Source organism: Salvelinus sp. IW2-2015, linkage group LG4q.1:29 (assembly GCF_002910315.2).
Source record: "Salvelinus sp. IW2-2015 linkage group LG4q.1:29, ASM291031v2, whole genome shotgun sequence".
NCBI classification, from domain to species: domain Eukaryota; kingdom Metazoa; phylum Chordata; class Actinopteri; order Salmoniformes; family Salmonidae; genus Salvelinus; species Salvelinus sp. IW2-2015.
The window spans coordinates 7,393,849-7,407,841 of NC_036842.1; the positions used below are offsets into that span (position 1 = coordinate 7,393,849).

Here is a 13,993-nt window from a genome sequence, read left to right on the forward strand (position 1 = left end):
TCTTGTCATGGATCTATGTAGAGAATGTCTGTTCCCCTGATGACGCATTCTATGCAGTTTACTGCTTCTGGAAAATCACAAAAAAAATTCAACGGTGGATCCCTTTCATACAAGCACAGTCCTTTAGTAAACAAACCCAATATGGAGCTGGGCTTGGCCCTACCCCTCTAACATATTGCACCACCAGAACTGTACTGTACATACAATCGTATTTCAGCTTCGTAGAAGCCGTATATGGTGTTTGTAGTGATATGGTGATATGAGGAATGTCATTGTTTCTGTCTGTGGACCTCGGCTCTCCTCTCTGTTGTGGCTGCTGACAACCCAGGCATGTAAACAGCCGAACCGGGGTCGCTGGCGTGCATCACGTGTCAGTTGGGAGAGCAGCTGTTGAATCCCTCAGCCTGAACCGTCTCACCTTTTTCCTCTTTCTGAGAATCGTCTCTCGTCCTCCTCATCCCTCTCTCTCTCCTCTGTTCCTCTTCCTCGTTTCCCTTTCTTTCCTCTTTCTCTCCTCCTCAAGGGTAATGTAATCACAGACCCCTGCAGTTGGCCAGCAGGACAGAAGCCTAGCCAGACACGCACATAGGTATTTTAAACTGGGACACGCACGCTAGACATAACAGCCCGTCTTTCTTTCTGTCTGTGTAGCAGGAGGCTGTGGATTATCATGAGAAACAGGTGTTAATGAGCCAAGCGGGGTAGATGGGGTTTATTTAGACTTCATTACCAAGGAGTCCTAGAGAAAGCCTCAGCAGGTCCCAGTGGGGATGAAGGTACTAGTAGCCAGATCATACAGACTGGAGTTCCACCCCGACAGTTCCATAGTAACCAAAGGTGACCTGTATGGAAATCACACATGTATCACTATGAAGTAAGGGTGTCTAGGATTGGGTAGCTTAGCTCTGCATGCTGTAGCCTATACTGCAGTGAATAGATGCACTTGTTAGTCGCTATTAACCGGGGATTCAGTGTTCTGGTGTCCTGCTATCAGGTGTTAGAGCCTCAGGTTCCCAGTACTTGGTGAATGGACTGACCAGTATCAAATTGCATTTGGTGGCCAAAGCTTTTAACAGCCGGAGATGAAATAACATACTGCTTGAATCAGGGGTGTTACTACTGGGCCAGAACAAAAAATGTCAAACTCAGTCCACTTAAGCACCTTCAGAATGAAAATCTGTCCACACGATATTTTAGAGCGTCGGAAGAGTCGTGGAACGTCCTTAGAAGATCTCAGATCTTGAAACACAGACACAAGCGGTTTGTTCACACACTTCAGGGAAAAACAGAAGCCATCTAACGCAGAGTCTCTTCAGAAGCTGCTCTTTTTATTGTCGTAATGAATCTACGTTAAATCAGTTTGGTGAAGGGGCCCTATTTCACTGCATTTATTTCTCACAAGACTAACGTTATGTTCGCATGCAGTGAAGCAAATGTATGACAAGTGGCACATGGCAATAAATTAGCATTTCATTTACAATGTAAAAAAAAATATTAGTAACAGTGTACCAACATTAATACTGAATATAAAATATACGCAACTAATCAAATAATGCTTGTTCTTTTTCATGTCTCTCTTGCCCTTGAAGGTACGTGGTAAAGCAATGTGACATTCATAACGTCCAAGTTCACAGCTACGAGTACCAGTTGGATTGAGCATCTTCTAGAGTGCCTCTGTCAGTCAGTCTGTCTCTCTGTCTGTCTGTCTGTAGGCTCCGTGTCCCAATGCCAATAAACTGTTACTTCAAGCCTCAGGATTTGACATAGAAACAGCTCTGGAAGAAGCCCCAGCATGTTGAGTTCAATACAGGTCCAATGCTTTCGTTTTCATCGTCCACTAATGTCCAAACGTCCTGGTTCAACGTTTCATCGCCAAAGATCACGGTCCTAACGTCCTTAGTGACACTGGAGGTGGCTACCAGAAAGTAGCAGCAGCATGATTGTAGCAGTCCCCACGTGGTCCGTTTATGACTCCTAAATTGTCTTCCCCAATGGTATGGGGGTTCCGTTAAGTCCTACTGGTTAATCCTCCGCAGCATGGCTCCATATGGGTCTGAGGCTGTCTGGAACTGTGGGTCAGTTCCACACACAGGTGGTGGTCCCTTTTCACAAACCCCGAACCAACGCCAGCAGCAATGTCACTTGGGTAAGGTTTATATTGGAAGAATGTTTGACACCACTAGGAATAATACAGGATACAACTGGCTGGAATTCCATGTATAGGGGTCAGGGATCAGGGGTGAGGGGTGGCGGTGTTGTGTTTGGGTGTGCGAGGTTACTACACGATACTACACCATCAATGAAAGTTCCCAGTGTGAGGTAAGAAGAGATCATTTGAAACAAACAACAACATTGCCAGCATTAACAAACATAGATACTGTCTTAGTGTTCATATTACTCAGAACAGATCCAGCCTATAGAGTGAATGCACCCGTTTCTATAGCACCACGGGCCGGGTAGAGGCCAGGTAGAGGCCAGGGAGAAGAGCCAGGGAGAAGAGCCTGGGAGAAGAGCCTGGGAGAAGAGCCTGGGAGAAGAGCCTGGGGGAAGAGCCTGGGAGAAGAGCCTGGGAGAAGAGCCTGGGAGAAGAGCCAGGGAGAAGAGCCTGGGGGAAGAGCCTGGGAGAAGAGCCAGGGAGAAGAGCCAGGGAGAAGAGCCTGGGGGAGGACAGGGTGAAGCCAGGAAAGGCCTCCCACTTGAAGAGGAAGAAGAAACGAGGAGGCGGCAACGGAAACAAACAGTATTCCACCGGAATAAAAAAAAAAGAATAAAAAAAAGCACCACTGTGTTGCATAATATTCTGTTATTTGCTTTTTGTACTCTCTTTGAAGAATGGAGGTGGGGAGCAAAGAGGAGGGGGGGGTGACAGTATCTGGAGGTAGTCTGTCTGAGGCAGACCGGATCTGCGTGGTCTGGCAACACGTCGTGGTCTGCTGGGAGGGACGTGTGTGTGCGAGTGTGTGTGTGCGAGTACTGGCCCTTCACTTAACTCCAGTCACAGTGCTGAAGAGGCCGTGCGTTCTTCCCACGCTGATGAAACCCCGGCACTACACATACACTGTTATAGAGCTGATACAGAGGTCCTCCGGCTTTGATTACAGCATAGTTCACGAATAGTAACTATCTCCAATGCATTTTGATGAGGCTATTTGGAGGTGGAGTATAACCACTACATGATAATAACTACATGATAATAACGATAATGGTAACAACAATAAGGTACTTCAAAGCCAGTTCAGTACTTACTTCAATGACAAACGGTGCGGTTTGCAATATTAGGGACTTTTCACAAATCCATTATTTTGCATCAACAATGGGCCTCCTTCTTAAAGGTTCTGGCACAACGTGAGTGTTGTTTGAGACGAAGGCACCCCTCCTTTCGAGAACAGAAAAGAAGAGACGCAGACATACAACAGAAGAATGATCTGACCGTAGCACCCCCTGACCTTGTGTTCAGCTCCTCTGATAACACGGAAGTAGCAATAACTCCAGACAAAGCACCTCGTTTTCTGGTTCCAGCACAGAACATGTTTAGAAACATGCACTCTGTCATCTCATCGCCCCCCAGGACTCCATTGACAACACGTGGCATAGTCACAGACAAGACGTCACCACGGGCGATGACGTCTTGAACGGGAGTTCATTACAGTACTGGTGGGTTTGGTGATGTGGGAGTGTCTAGGTGTAATTGATGGGATATTCACGCACGCTAGTGCACCGGAGCAACAGTCTGTCTGTCTATCCGTATAGCACCATTACGACACCCACCTCCATTTCTAAGCTACACTCCTTCCTCCTCTCCTTTCCTCTCCTTCCAGTGGCTACTCCCTACATCCCTGCGGTGCTTCTGCTCTATGTGTGATGTGTCCAGCACGTTGGATTCAAACAACAACAACAACGAACAACGACAACAATCAGACGACAATGAAATAATAAAAAATAATATTAATTATTATTATTATAATAAAAATAACATCAGTAACAGTAGTCCTCTAAGGTTCCCACTTCACAGAAGTGACAGCAATAAACGTCTGTGTCAGCTTGTCCGCTGAGCAGTGGTTAGGTTTCCACGGTGATGATGGGGTGTGGGGGGGAGGAGTGTGAGGGGGTAGCAGGTGTAACAAACGGGCGAAATCCCTCTTTTCTTCTCTCGTCCCAGTGTCTCCTAATCCTCGTTCCTCCTCCTCTTCTACTGGTCTTGCGTTTCTTTCACTCTTCCCGTTGTCTGTCTCTCTCGTTCCCCTCCAGCTCCTTCTCTTCCTCTCTGTCTTCCTCCCGTTCTCTCTCTCAGTGGGTCAGCGTCCTTGGCACGTCTTGCAGCACATCTGTCTGAAGTACGCACGGCCACAGAACTTGAACTTCAGCACCAGTGGGCAATATGCCACTTTGTTTACGTCTTTGCATTCTGGAGAGAAAAATACAAAAGTTAAATAGAAGATAAAGGAAAGAAGAAGATCAAGAGGAGAGGAAAGACAATGAACCACATGTGTGTGGCTGTCTGTGTGTGTGTGTGTGTGTGTGTGTGTGTCTGTCTGTGTGTGTGTGTGTCTGTGTGTGTGTGTGTGTGTGTGTGTATGTGTCTGTGTGTGTGTGTATGTCTGTGTATGTGTATGTGTGTGTGTGCATGTGTGTGTGTATGTGTGTGTATGTGTGTCTGTGTGTGTGCTGTCTGTGTGTGTGTGTGTGTGTGTGTGTGTGTGTGTGTGTGTTTGTGTGGTGTGTGTGTTGGTATGTGTGTGTGTGCATGTGTGTGTGTATGTGTGTGTATGTGTGTCTGTGTGTGTATGTGTGTGTGTGTCTGTGTGTGTGTGTGTTATGTGTGTTGTGTGTGTCTGTGTGTGTGTGTCTGTGTGTATGTGTGTATGTGTGTGTGTGTCTGTGTGTATGTGCGTGTAGTGTGTGTGTGTGGTGTGTGTGTGTGTGTGTGTGTGTGTGTGTGTGTGTGTGTGTGTGTGTGTGTGTGGTGTGTGTGTGTGTGTGTGTGTGTGTGTGTCTGTGTGTATGTGTCTGTGTGTGTGTGTCTGTGTGTGTGTGTGTGCATCGCACTCGATTCAAATGAATTAAATGCATTCCAGACCAGTGTTTCTAACCTCCAGCAGGTGCACCGGCACCGGTCCCAGAGATAATTGTCTGACACCTATTTAGTCAGGTCTTAGCTGTTAGATTTAATATAAGCGGTCCTCCGAGCCTGTCCCTGGTACAAATAAGGTCGAGAAACACTGTGGACTATTCCAAGTTTCTCTTGTCTCTTACAACAACCGGCCCTAAAAAATCTCCCCTCCGTGTTGCTGTGTAGTGGTACGTTCCAGCTGATGGATGGCCTGCTGTAAGGCTCCCACCTTTCTCTCACTATCTCTCCCTCCCTCTCTATGTGTGCTATATGATTAAGTAAAGAGGATAAACCATACCAAAGGAACGTCTAGAACTATCTCACTTCACATGAGCACTTTCCTGTTAATCACGTTGGCCCCGTCTTCTGAAAAGGACTATTATTCGGGCTTTCTAAGCTCTTACTCTTACCGCTATGTGCAAGATCAGCTTCTTTCTCTTCTTTCTTACTTCGTATGTATCAATCCACGTCGGTCTCGTTGAGGTAAAACGTATTTTGTAAAAGAGACCTGGCTCGTATGCTCCTTCACAGATGAATAATCATAAGCAACCATTACCGTCTGTCTTGAGTGTGGGCTTGTAGTAGTAGTCCGAGGCTAGGCCAGATGAATCTCTCTCTCAACCCTTCACAATGTAATAACACCCCCACCCCCCACCACAACCACCACCACAGACACAGTTTGGCAGAACCTCTAAATGTCTTATCAGGCTGTGGCCTGGGAGGGAGACATGCTCTCACTGCTGTCCGTCTCTCTGTCTGTCTGTACGGGACAATTAGCCTGAAGCTAATCCAATTAGCCGTTAGCTCTCTCCACACACCTTGTCCTGCTCAGCGTTTCCATTCATCCCCATCGGCGTGTTGCCTGGGCCTGTCCCTAGGCATCCTAACACACATCCATCATAGCAGGCAAAGGAGGATAGAGAGTACAGGCTGCTCTGACCCGCAGCCAGCTCCACCTCAATGGGGAGATGAATGTGGTGTGTTCCGTGAGAGTTGTGTCACCCCACCGTGTTTAGGTCACACGGCTTGATTGGTGGGTGAGGGCTCTGTGTGGATGTGTGAGTTTGTGTGTGTGTGTTCTGTACTCACCGTCACCGTTGGCGATGGGCATGGCGTCACACTTGCTCTCACACTGCTGCATGGCAGTGGGTCTGAGGCCCTCGGTACAGTCACTGGAGGGCTGGCCCGTGTAGGAGAGACACTGCACCGTCCGCATCTGCTGGCCCAGCCCACACTGCGCTGAGCACTGTGGCGAAACACACACACACACACACATTATTAATCACACTGCACCAAACACTGAACCACATTATTAACCACATACTGCGGTCAAAAGACACAGAGTTATTAACCCTCAACACAGCCACACTGTTAAAACTCACACCCATGTGTTATAACCTATAGTAATTGAGTCATATACACAGTCAAACAGCACTTTCCTGCTGTCTGGCAGTGTAATGTTGATGGCGTTTAATAATAATGGGGCGCCAGGTAGCCTAACGGTTAGAGCGTTGGGCCAGTAACCAAAAGGTTACCTCTATGGGCCAAGCTTAGCTTAGCCTAGTCTGAGTGTGCAGATTCTCACTGCCCCCTGTGTTGCCTTCTCGGCAGACACTCAGGGAGTCTGACTAATCACTACGGACACAGTAGCTCATCCTATTAAGTCACCGTTAAGAGAACGATGAGAGAGAGAGAGAGAGTTGAAAAGCCAAGGTAAGTAGAATGGCCTTCCTGAACTGTTTAAGTGACTGAGTCTGACCACACACAAACATACAGTACATGCACGTGCATAGAAATAGAATGAACGTGCATAGAAATATGCTGTTGGCTGGGCTCCCTGCCTGTGCCATTAAACCCCTACAACTCATCCAGAACGCCGCAGCCCGTCTGGTGTTCAACCTTCCCAAGTTCTCTCACGTCACCCCGCTCCTCCGCTCTCTCCACTGGCTTCCAGTTGAAGCTCGCATCCGCTACAAGACCATGGTGCTTGCCTACGGAGCTGTGAGGGGAACGGCACCTCCGTACCTTCAGGCTCTGATCAGGCCCTACACCCAAACAAGGGCACTGCGTTCATCCACCTCTGGCCTGCTCGCCTCCCTACCTCTGAGGAAGTACAGTTCCCGCTCAGCCCAGTCAAAACTGTTCGCTGCTCTGGCACCCCAATGGTGGAACAAACTCCCTCACGACGCCAGGTCAGCGGAGTCAATCACCACCTTCCGGAGACACCTGAAACCCCACCTCTTTAAGGAATACCTAGGATAGGATAAAGTAATCCTTCTAACCCCCCCTCCCCCTTAAATGAGTTAGATGCACTATTGTAAAGTGGTTGTTCCACTGGATATCATAAGGTGAATGCACCAATTTGTAAGTCGCTCTGGATAAGAGCGTCTGCTAAATGACTTAAATGTAAATGTAAATAGAATGAACGTGCATAGAAATAGAATGAACGTGCATAGAAATAGAATGAACGTGCATAGAAATAGAATGAACGTGCAGAGAAATAGAATGAACGTGCAGAGAAATAGAATGAACGTGCAGAGAAATAGAATGAACGTGCATAGAAATAGAATGAACGTGCATAGAAATAGAATGAACATGCATAGAAATAGAATGAACATTCTACATGCACAGACGATTAAGGGAGGAATGTGATACAGTAGTAATTATTTAATGGGCATCAGTCAGACTGCAGTCAGCTTGTTTACATTAGAACAGAGAGATGGTAGCGACCAGCTATAGTTGCATCAGCTGGAAACATCTAGTTAACTACTGTACATCAGCCAGGGTTATCAGTCCAACATAACAGTTCTCCTGTCAATGTTATTATCTGTACCGTAGTAGTTCTCTGGGGCGGCAGGTAGCCTAGTGGTTAGAGCGTTGGGCCAGTAACCGAAAGGTTGCTGGATCGAATCCCCGAGCTGACAAGGTAAAAATCTGCCGATCTACCCCTGAGCAAAGCAGGTAAACCACTGTTCCCTTGGCGCCGAAGACGTGGATGTCGATTATGGTAGCTCTCGGTTGGGTTAAATGCAGAAGACACCATTCAGTTGTACAACTGACTAGGTATCCCCCTTTCTTACTTGTCTGTAACGAGAGAATTTCTCTGGTCAGGTTCTGTAGTAGAAGGCTTCTGGATACCTGGATGTTATTTAGGGGCCTAACCAGGTTGTGGTGGACTTTGTTGTGGTATTAAAGGAACTGTGGGGGGTTAGAGGTTAGAGGTCATGGTTCCAGGTTCTCATAACAACAACACCCGGTGCTGCCACTTCAATCAGCCCTTCAAACAACAGGGTTGTTGGGTCTAATATATACCAGTAACACCACAGCTTTAAGTTTGTTTAGACCAAGGACTTTCTCACACACTCTCTCTCTCTCTCTCTATCTCTTTCTTTCTCTCTCCCATTGGCCCATTCCTCTCTCCCTCCTCTCATTCCCTCTCCCTCCCCCTCTATAATTACACCTTTCACCCTCTCCTCTCCTCCTGTCTCTCACCCCTGTCTCTCCTCTCCCTGAGCCATAGAAAGGGCAGCTTGTTGTGAAGGTCGTGCTTCACTCCCCGGTTTCGCTGCCGGAGGCCAAAAGGTCACTGGCCTGTCTCTCCTCTCCCTGAGCCATAGAAAGGGCAGCTTGTTGTGAAGGTCGTGCTTCACTCCCCGGTTTCGCTGCCGGAGGCCAAAAGGTCACTGGTTCAAATCCCACTTAAGACCCTCCATTGACGTGGGCCATCTGTCAGGGCTGGCCTGGGCCCTAATAAAGGCCGTCTAATTGGGAGGAGATGACATGCAGGCTGGGATGTGAGGCTCCACAGAGCCTGATCTGAAGGGAGGGTAAGCCTGGTGGCCCGGTGGGCACAGGGGCCAGACACGTGTTGATGGGATGGTTGAGATCTGACTGGGGCCGCAGCACACAATCACACACACACACAGGCCCGCACGCAATACACAGGCAGACAGACAGGTTGGACAGGCACATGTGATCAGCTCTCTAGGGACCCCAGTTTATGATCAAACCATAAATTCTGTTGGCTGTTCACCAAAACAGGGGATTTGGTGTCTGTTCTTCTTAGAATAGCTTAGTTTACCTGCCTTTGGTACAAACATGTTGACATCTTCATCTCAAGACATATTGAAGCAATGAAAAGTGAAAGGAAGCAATGATTTCTGAAGGGGGAACCAATCTTACCTGTCCCCATTCCCCTGGGATCCATCTAGGTGGCGGACAGCGTCCCAGACTACAGCGGATCCTGACGGGGGGCTTATTGTGGGAGGGACAGTGGGCGGGGGGGAAGGTCTTGGTCAGGTCGTTGCTCTTACACAGCACAATGCGGTGCTTGAACCCAGGGCCACATTTGGGCGTACACTGGGAGCAAAAGGAAGAAGAGAAAAGCTCAATAAAACGATTCACCTTTGACTTTTTTCTACATTAAACATTTGTAGTTCCCTATTACAACTACTGCTGTCACGCAAAGTGATCCCAGTGGACAAAACTGGTTAAAATGACCAGTTTTTCCCGCTGGGATGTAAAAAGAGGCGGTCCTTCTCTTACCTCTGACCAATCCAGAGTGACCCACCGAGGGGGGCAGGACTGGTTGTTGCAGGCCTCTCGTTCTATTGGTCGGTGCGTCAGACAGTGGCTGTCCTCCAGGGTCTACCTCATCAGCAGGCCCATCTTTCCTGCATGCCAGACACCTCCGAGGTCCGATCCCGCGTCACACGTCTTCCAACAGTACGAGCCAGTCCGAGCTAAACGCACACATACAACACGAATCGAGACAACTAGAGACCAACGACTATAACCATAACTGGGAATGGAACGACATGGAACGTCACTTAAGAGGAGCGTCCCATTGACCATAATGTATCAGATCTGTCTTCAATATGGCCCCCAGTATTAGCAGTATCAGAAATTGATAATATGCTTCAATTGTATTCTGGAGGAAATATTTTCTGTGCAGATGCAAGACTAATTCCTTTAAGGGCAACATTTTTTCTAAACTACACACATGTTGTTCAGAACACAGCACACACACACAGCACGACACTGGGAGACGTTACATTCCTGATCCCAGTTCAACGGTCATTCCACAGGAATGTAAGAGAATTAACATTGTACTCCGCGATCTGGGTCGCTATCCACCCCCCCCCGCCCCATGATGCTGGGTATATCTAAAACATCATGTACACGTCATGTTGATCCAGTACTCTCCTACTGTGGACACCTATGTTTGCATTTCCTATTGAAAAATTGTAGCAGTTGCACTTAGATATACTGCAATGGGCAACAAGGGCTGTCTGAGAACGAGAGAAGAAAAGGTAACTAAAAGCTGAATACCATAGATAGTGGTTTTTCCTAGTCAACCTGGCCCTTAATGGTGAGCTGATGATTCAAATATTAGTTTCTTGGAATTGAGTGAAGCCCAGGAACGGGTCATACTCAGTTCATTACGATGCCCATGCTACCGTAACGATTATCATCCTACCAACCAAATATACAACATCACTGTTGGAGACGGCTTCAGCCCATAGGCCAAAAGTATTAAATCTTTTTTCCAATTGAACATTGAGACATTGATTGAACTTGTTGACTGCCGTTCCCTCAGCATTGCAGAGAGGCTAAGCGTTTTTGGCCACCAACACAAGCATCACAAGCAGCACACCACCAAACACACACACAGCACACACACACACACCAACACCACAACACCAACCACAACACACAGCAACACCAAACACAAAACACAACACAGCTGCCGCGCACACACACACCAGCCACACACACACACACAACACAGCCACCACACCGCAACAACACACACACTCTCTAAGGATGCGTGCGTGCACTCACCACTCACTGACACAGAGACGGACACACACGCTCGTGCGTATATTATCCCTCGATGGTTCATAGCGCAAGCTAGCCAATACAATTAAACGCAGGTGGTCATTTTCAGCATTTTCATTCTTGGGCATAAAACAAGCTTCGAAAAGAGTTAACATATGAAGTTATAAATCATTGCCGTTTTATTTTAGCATTTTCTTCAAAACACATTTTACAGCTAAGGGACTCCTTGAAGGCAAATTAATATGGCAAGTCATTATCGTTTTTTTACGAAATAGTCTTAACCGGAGCTTATGATAGACCTAAATGCTTGTGTAGTCTTCTGAACCCACTTCACCCACTATCGACTATTGGTTGGTCTCTGGTTGTCAGTCATTGAAAGGTTGTATGTAATAAGTGGTCCAACACCAGTATTAGTATTTCCTGTGAGCCAGGTTAGCATACAGTACACCCATCCAGCATAGTTTAGCAGGATATCTTTCTTTTCCAAGATGGACATTAGGTTAATAGAGTCTGAGGGTCTTACCTGGGGAGCAGGTACTGTACGTGACCACTGTATTGTATTGTATTGCAATGCATTGTATTTTATTGCATTGCATTGTATTGCATTGTGTTGTATTGTATTACATTGTATGGTATTGTATTACATTGTATTGTATTGCATTGTATTGTATTGTATTGTATTACATTGCATTGTATTGTATTATATTATATTACATTGCATTGTAATATATTGTATTGTGTTGTATTATATTGTATTGTATTACATTGTATGCTATTGTATTGCATTGCATTGCATTGTATTGTATTGTAATGTTTTGTATTGCATTGTGTTGTATTGTATTACATGGTATGGTAGTGTATTGCATTGTATTGTATTGCATTGTATTGCAATGTATTGTATGGTATTACATTGTATGGTATTGTATTGTATTACATTGTATGGTATTGTATTGTATTACATTGTATGGTATTGTATTGTATTACATTGTATTGCATTGTATTGCATTGTAATGTATTGTATTGCATTGTATGGTATTGTATTGAATTGTATTGTATGGCATTGTATTGAATTGTATTGTATTGTATTGTATGGCATTGTATTGCATGGCATTGTATCACATTGTATTGTATGTGATGCTGGTTGAGAGTGACTGGTAGACTTACATACTCTGGGGGGGGCAGATACTGTACATGACCACTGTATAGTATTGAATTGAACCATATTGTCCTGTATTGTAGATGAAAGTCTTACTGTACGTACTCCGGGGGGCACGGTTCAGTGTTGCAGGACCTCTGGTTCTCCGGAGGTTTGTTGTCTGGGTCACAGTAGCTGTTCTGCACCACCGAGTTATCATCCAGACGCTTACACAGCACTTCCTGCTTCTGAGAACCTAACAGAGAAGAGGGAACACACACACAACACCCAGTTATTGTCCAGCCTCTTCCTGTATGATGCATCACTTCCTGGGAACCCTGACTTGAGAAGGGGAGCAAAAACACACACGACACCGATTTCCCTGATGAACTTTTAATTCCTGAAAATGTTTTAAAAAACAGTACCGAAATCACCTTCTTATTCTCCTGCACATGAACCAGAGTGCAGCAGGCAGCTCCATACGATGCAGTGTGTCTGTGTTTGGGTGGAGACGTAAGGGATGGTTTCAGTCTGTGGTAAACCCAGATGTGTAAATGCCTGGTGCCTTACAGGATATGTTGGTAAAAATCACTTTTACGGAGCAGCTCTTTACTTTGGCTGCTGGCGCAGAGTCTGAGGGCTACCGTATCGCTGTCACCCAACTCTCTGTGTGTGTGTGTGTGTGTGTGTGTGTGTGTGTGTGTGTGTGTGTGTGTGTGTGTGTGTGTGTGTGTGTGTGTGTGTGTGTGTGTGTGTGTGTGCGTGTATGGGGTCTCATGGACATATCCTAGGACCTACACCATACTAATCTTGCCCACCAACCGGCTCTTGCTCTGTCAAGACGTCTGGTTTCCAAGCGCCTCAGAACGGGACTTGACTGGAAGTCTGTGGCAGGAGCGGACGAAACAACCGCCGATTTTAATTGGCTGATCTCTCCGTCCATCATCACCACCTAGCAGAACCCTTAGAACCTCCCCTTTGGATTTCGAAGTGCGAGCAGCACACTGACCAAGGAGGTGAGTTGGGGAAATCGGTGGTCCCGGTGACAGACCATTTATTTTGATTGTCCCATCTAATACAGCTGTAGCAGGCTCTCTTCCGCCTCGATTTTAACCCACGCCCCTTTCAAGTCCTCACTTTGTTGCACAGTGTTTCCAGGCTCTATATGCAATATCAATTGAGCCTGGGGACGCGGTGAACGCCATACTGGTCTGACTGGTGCAAGGAGATATGCACGTGTGCGTACGGTGACAGAGAGAGAGTGTGAGTGCGTGCCAGCCTGCTTTCCTTTGTATAGTGGCATTTGTATAGTGGTATACACACCCATAGTACAGCTGATTTATGGGTTGGTGTTAAAGCATCATGCTTGGAGAGGGTAGTGAAGTTGCCTGGATGCCAGAAGATGTTTTGAAAAGGTTGTATTAGCACTGAGATGCATGAAATGAAATGTTACGATTAGTAGCGTCAGCTAAATTCAACGGCTATATGATTTAAGGCCCACATCCAAAACGTAAGGATCTGTTATATTGATTTTGATATGTTGTAGTGTTGCTTGGTAGAAGTCGCAGAAGCCAGAATGTCATATATATTACAATGCTAAGGTACAAACATCTATATGATATGATATCTGTAGCTCTTTGCATAGATCTCCTTTCCCAAGAACTCTATTTTGGGTCTTTTTCAGTTCTGTGTATATGTGTTTTTTGTTAGAATATTGCAGGCATTTAGTGGCCATACTCGACAGCTGGAGAGGAACAGTATTTATTTCTTCATAAAAGCCCATTGCTTTTGGGGGTAAAATGAGTTGGTTTAGTCATTCTTGAGGCAGTGGTGGACATTTCGCTGTGGTTTCAGAGAGAGGAGGTTTCAGTGTGCAGTAGGACAAGGGTTTTGGACCGGCAGACCGT

General features: G+C 46.3%; 1 protein-coding gene across 1 annotated transcript in view; it reads right to left on the minus strand.

Annotated features, from left to right (window-relative positions):
- Window positions 1-1,307: 1,307 nt before the first annotated feature.
- The window catches only part of LOC111962822 (A disintegrin and metalloproteinase with thrombospondin motifs 6), a 100,200-nt gene continuing 87,514 nt past the window's right edge, over window positions 1,308-13,993 (minus strand). Inside the window, 6 exon segments of the mRNA XM_070443253.1 lie at window positions 1,308-4,405; window positions 6,200-6,356; window positions 9,293-9,469; window positions 9,656-9,841; window positions 9,843-9,852; window positions 12,204-12,342. Of these exon segments, the coding sequence (XP_070299354.1) occupies window positions 4,296-4,405; window positions 6,200-6,356; window positions 9,293-9,469; window positions 9,656-9,841; window positions 9,843-9,852; window positions 12,204-12,342 (779 nt within the window). The 3' untranslated portion in view covers window positions 1,308-4,295.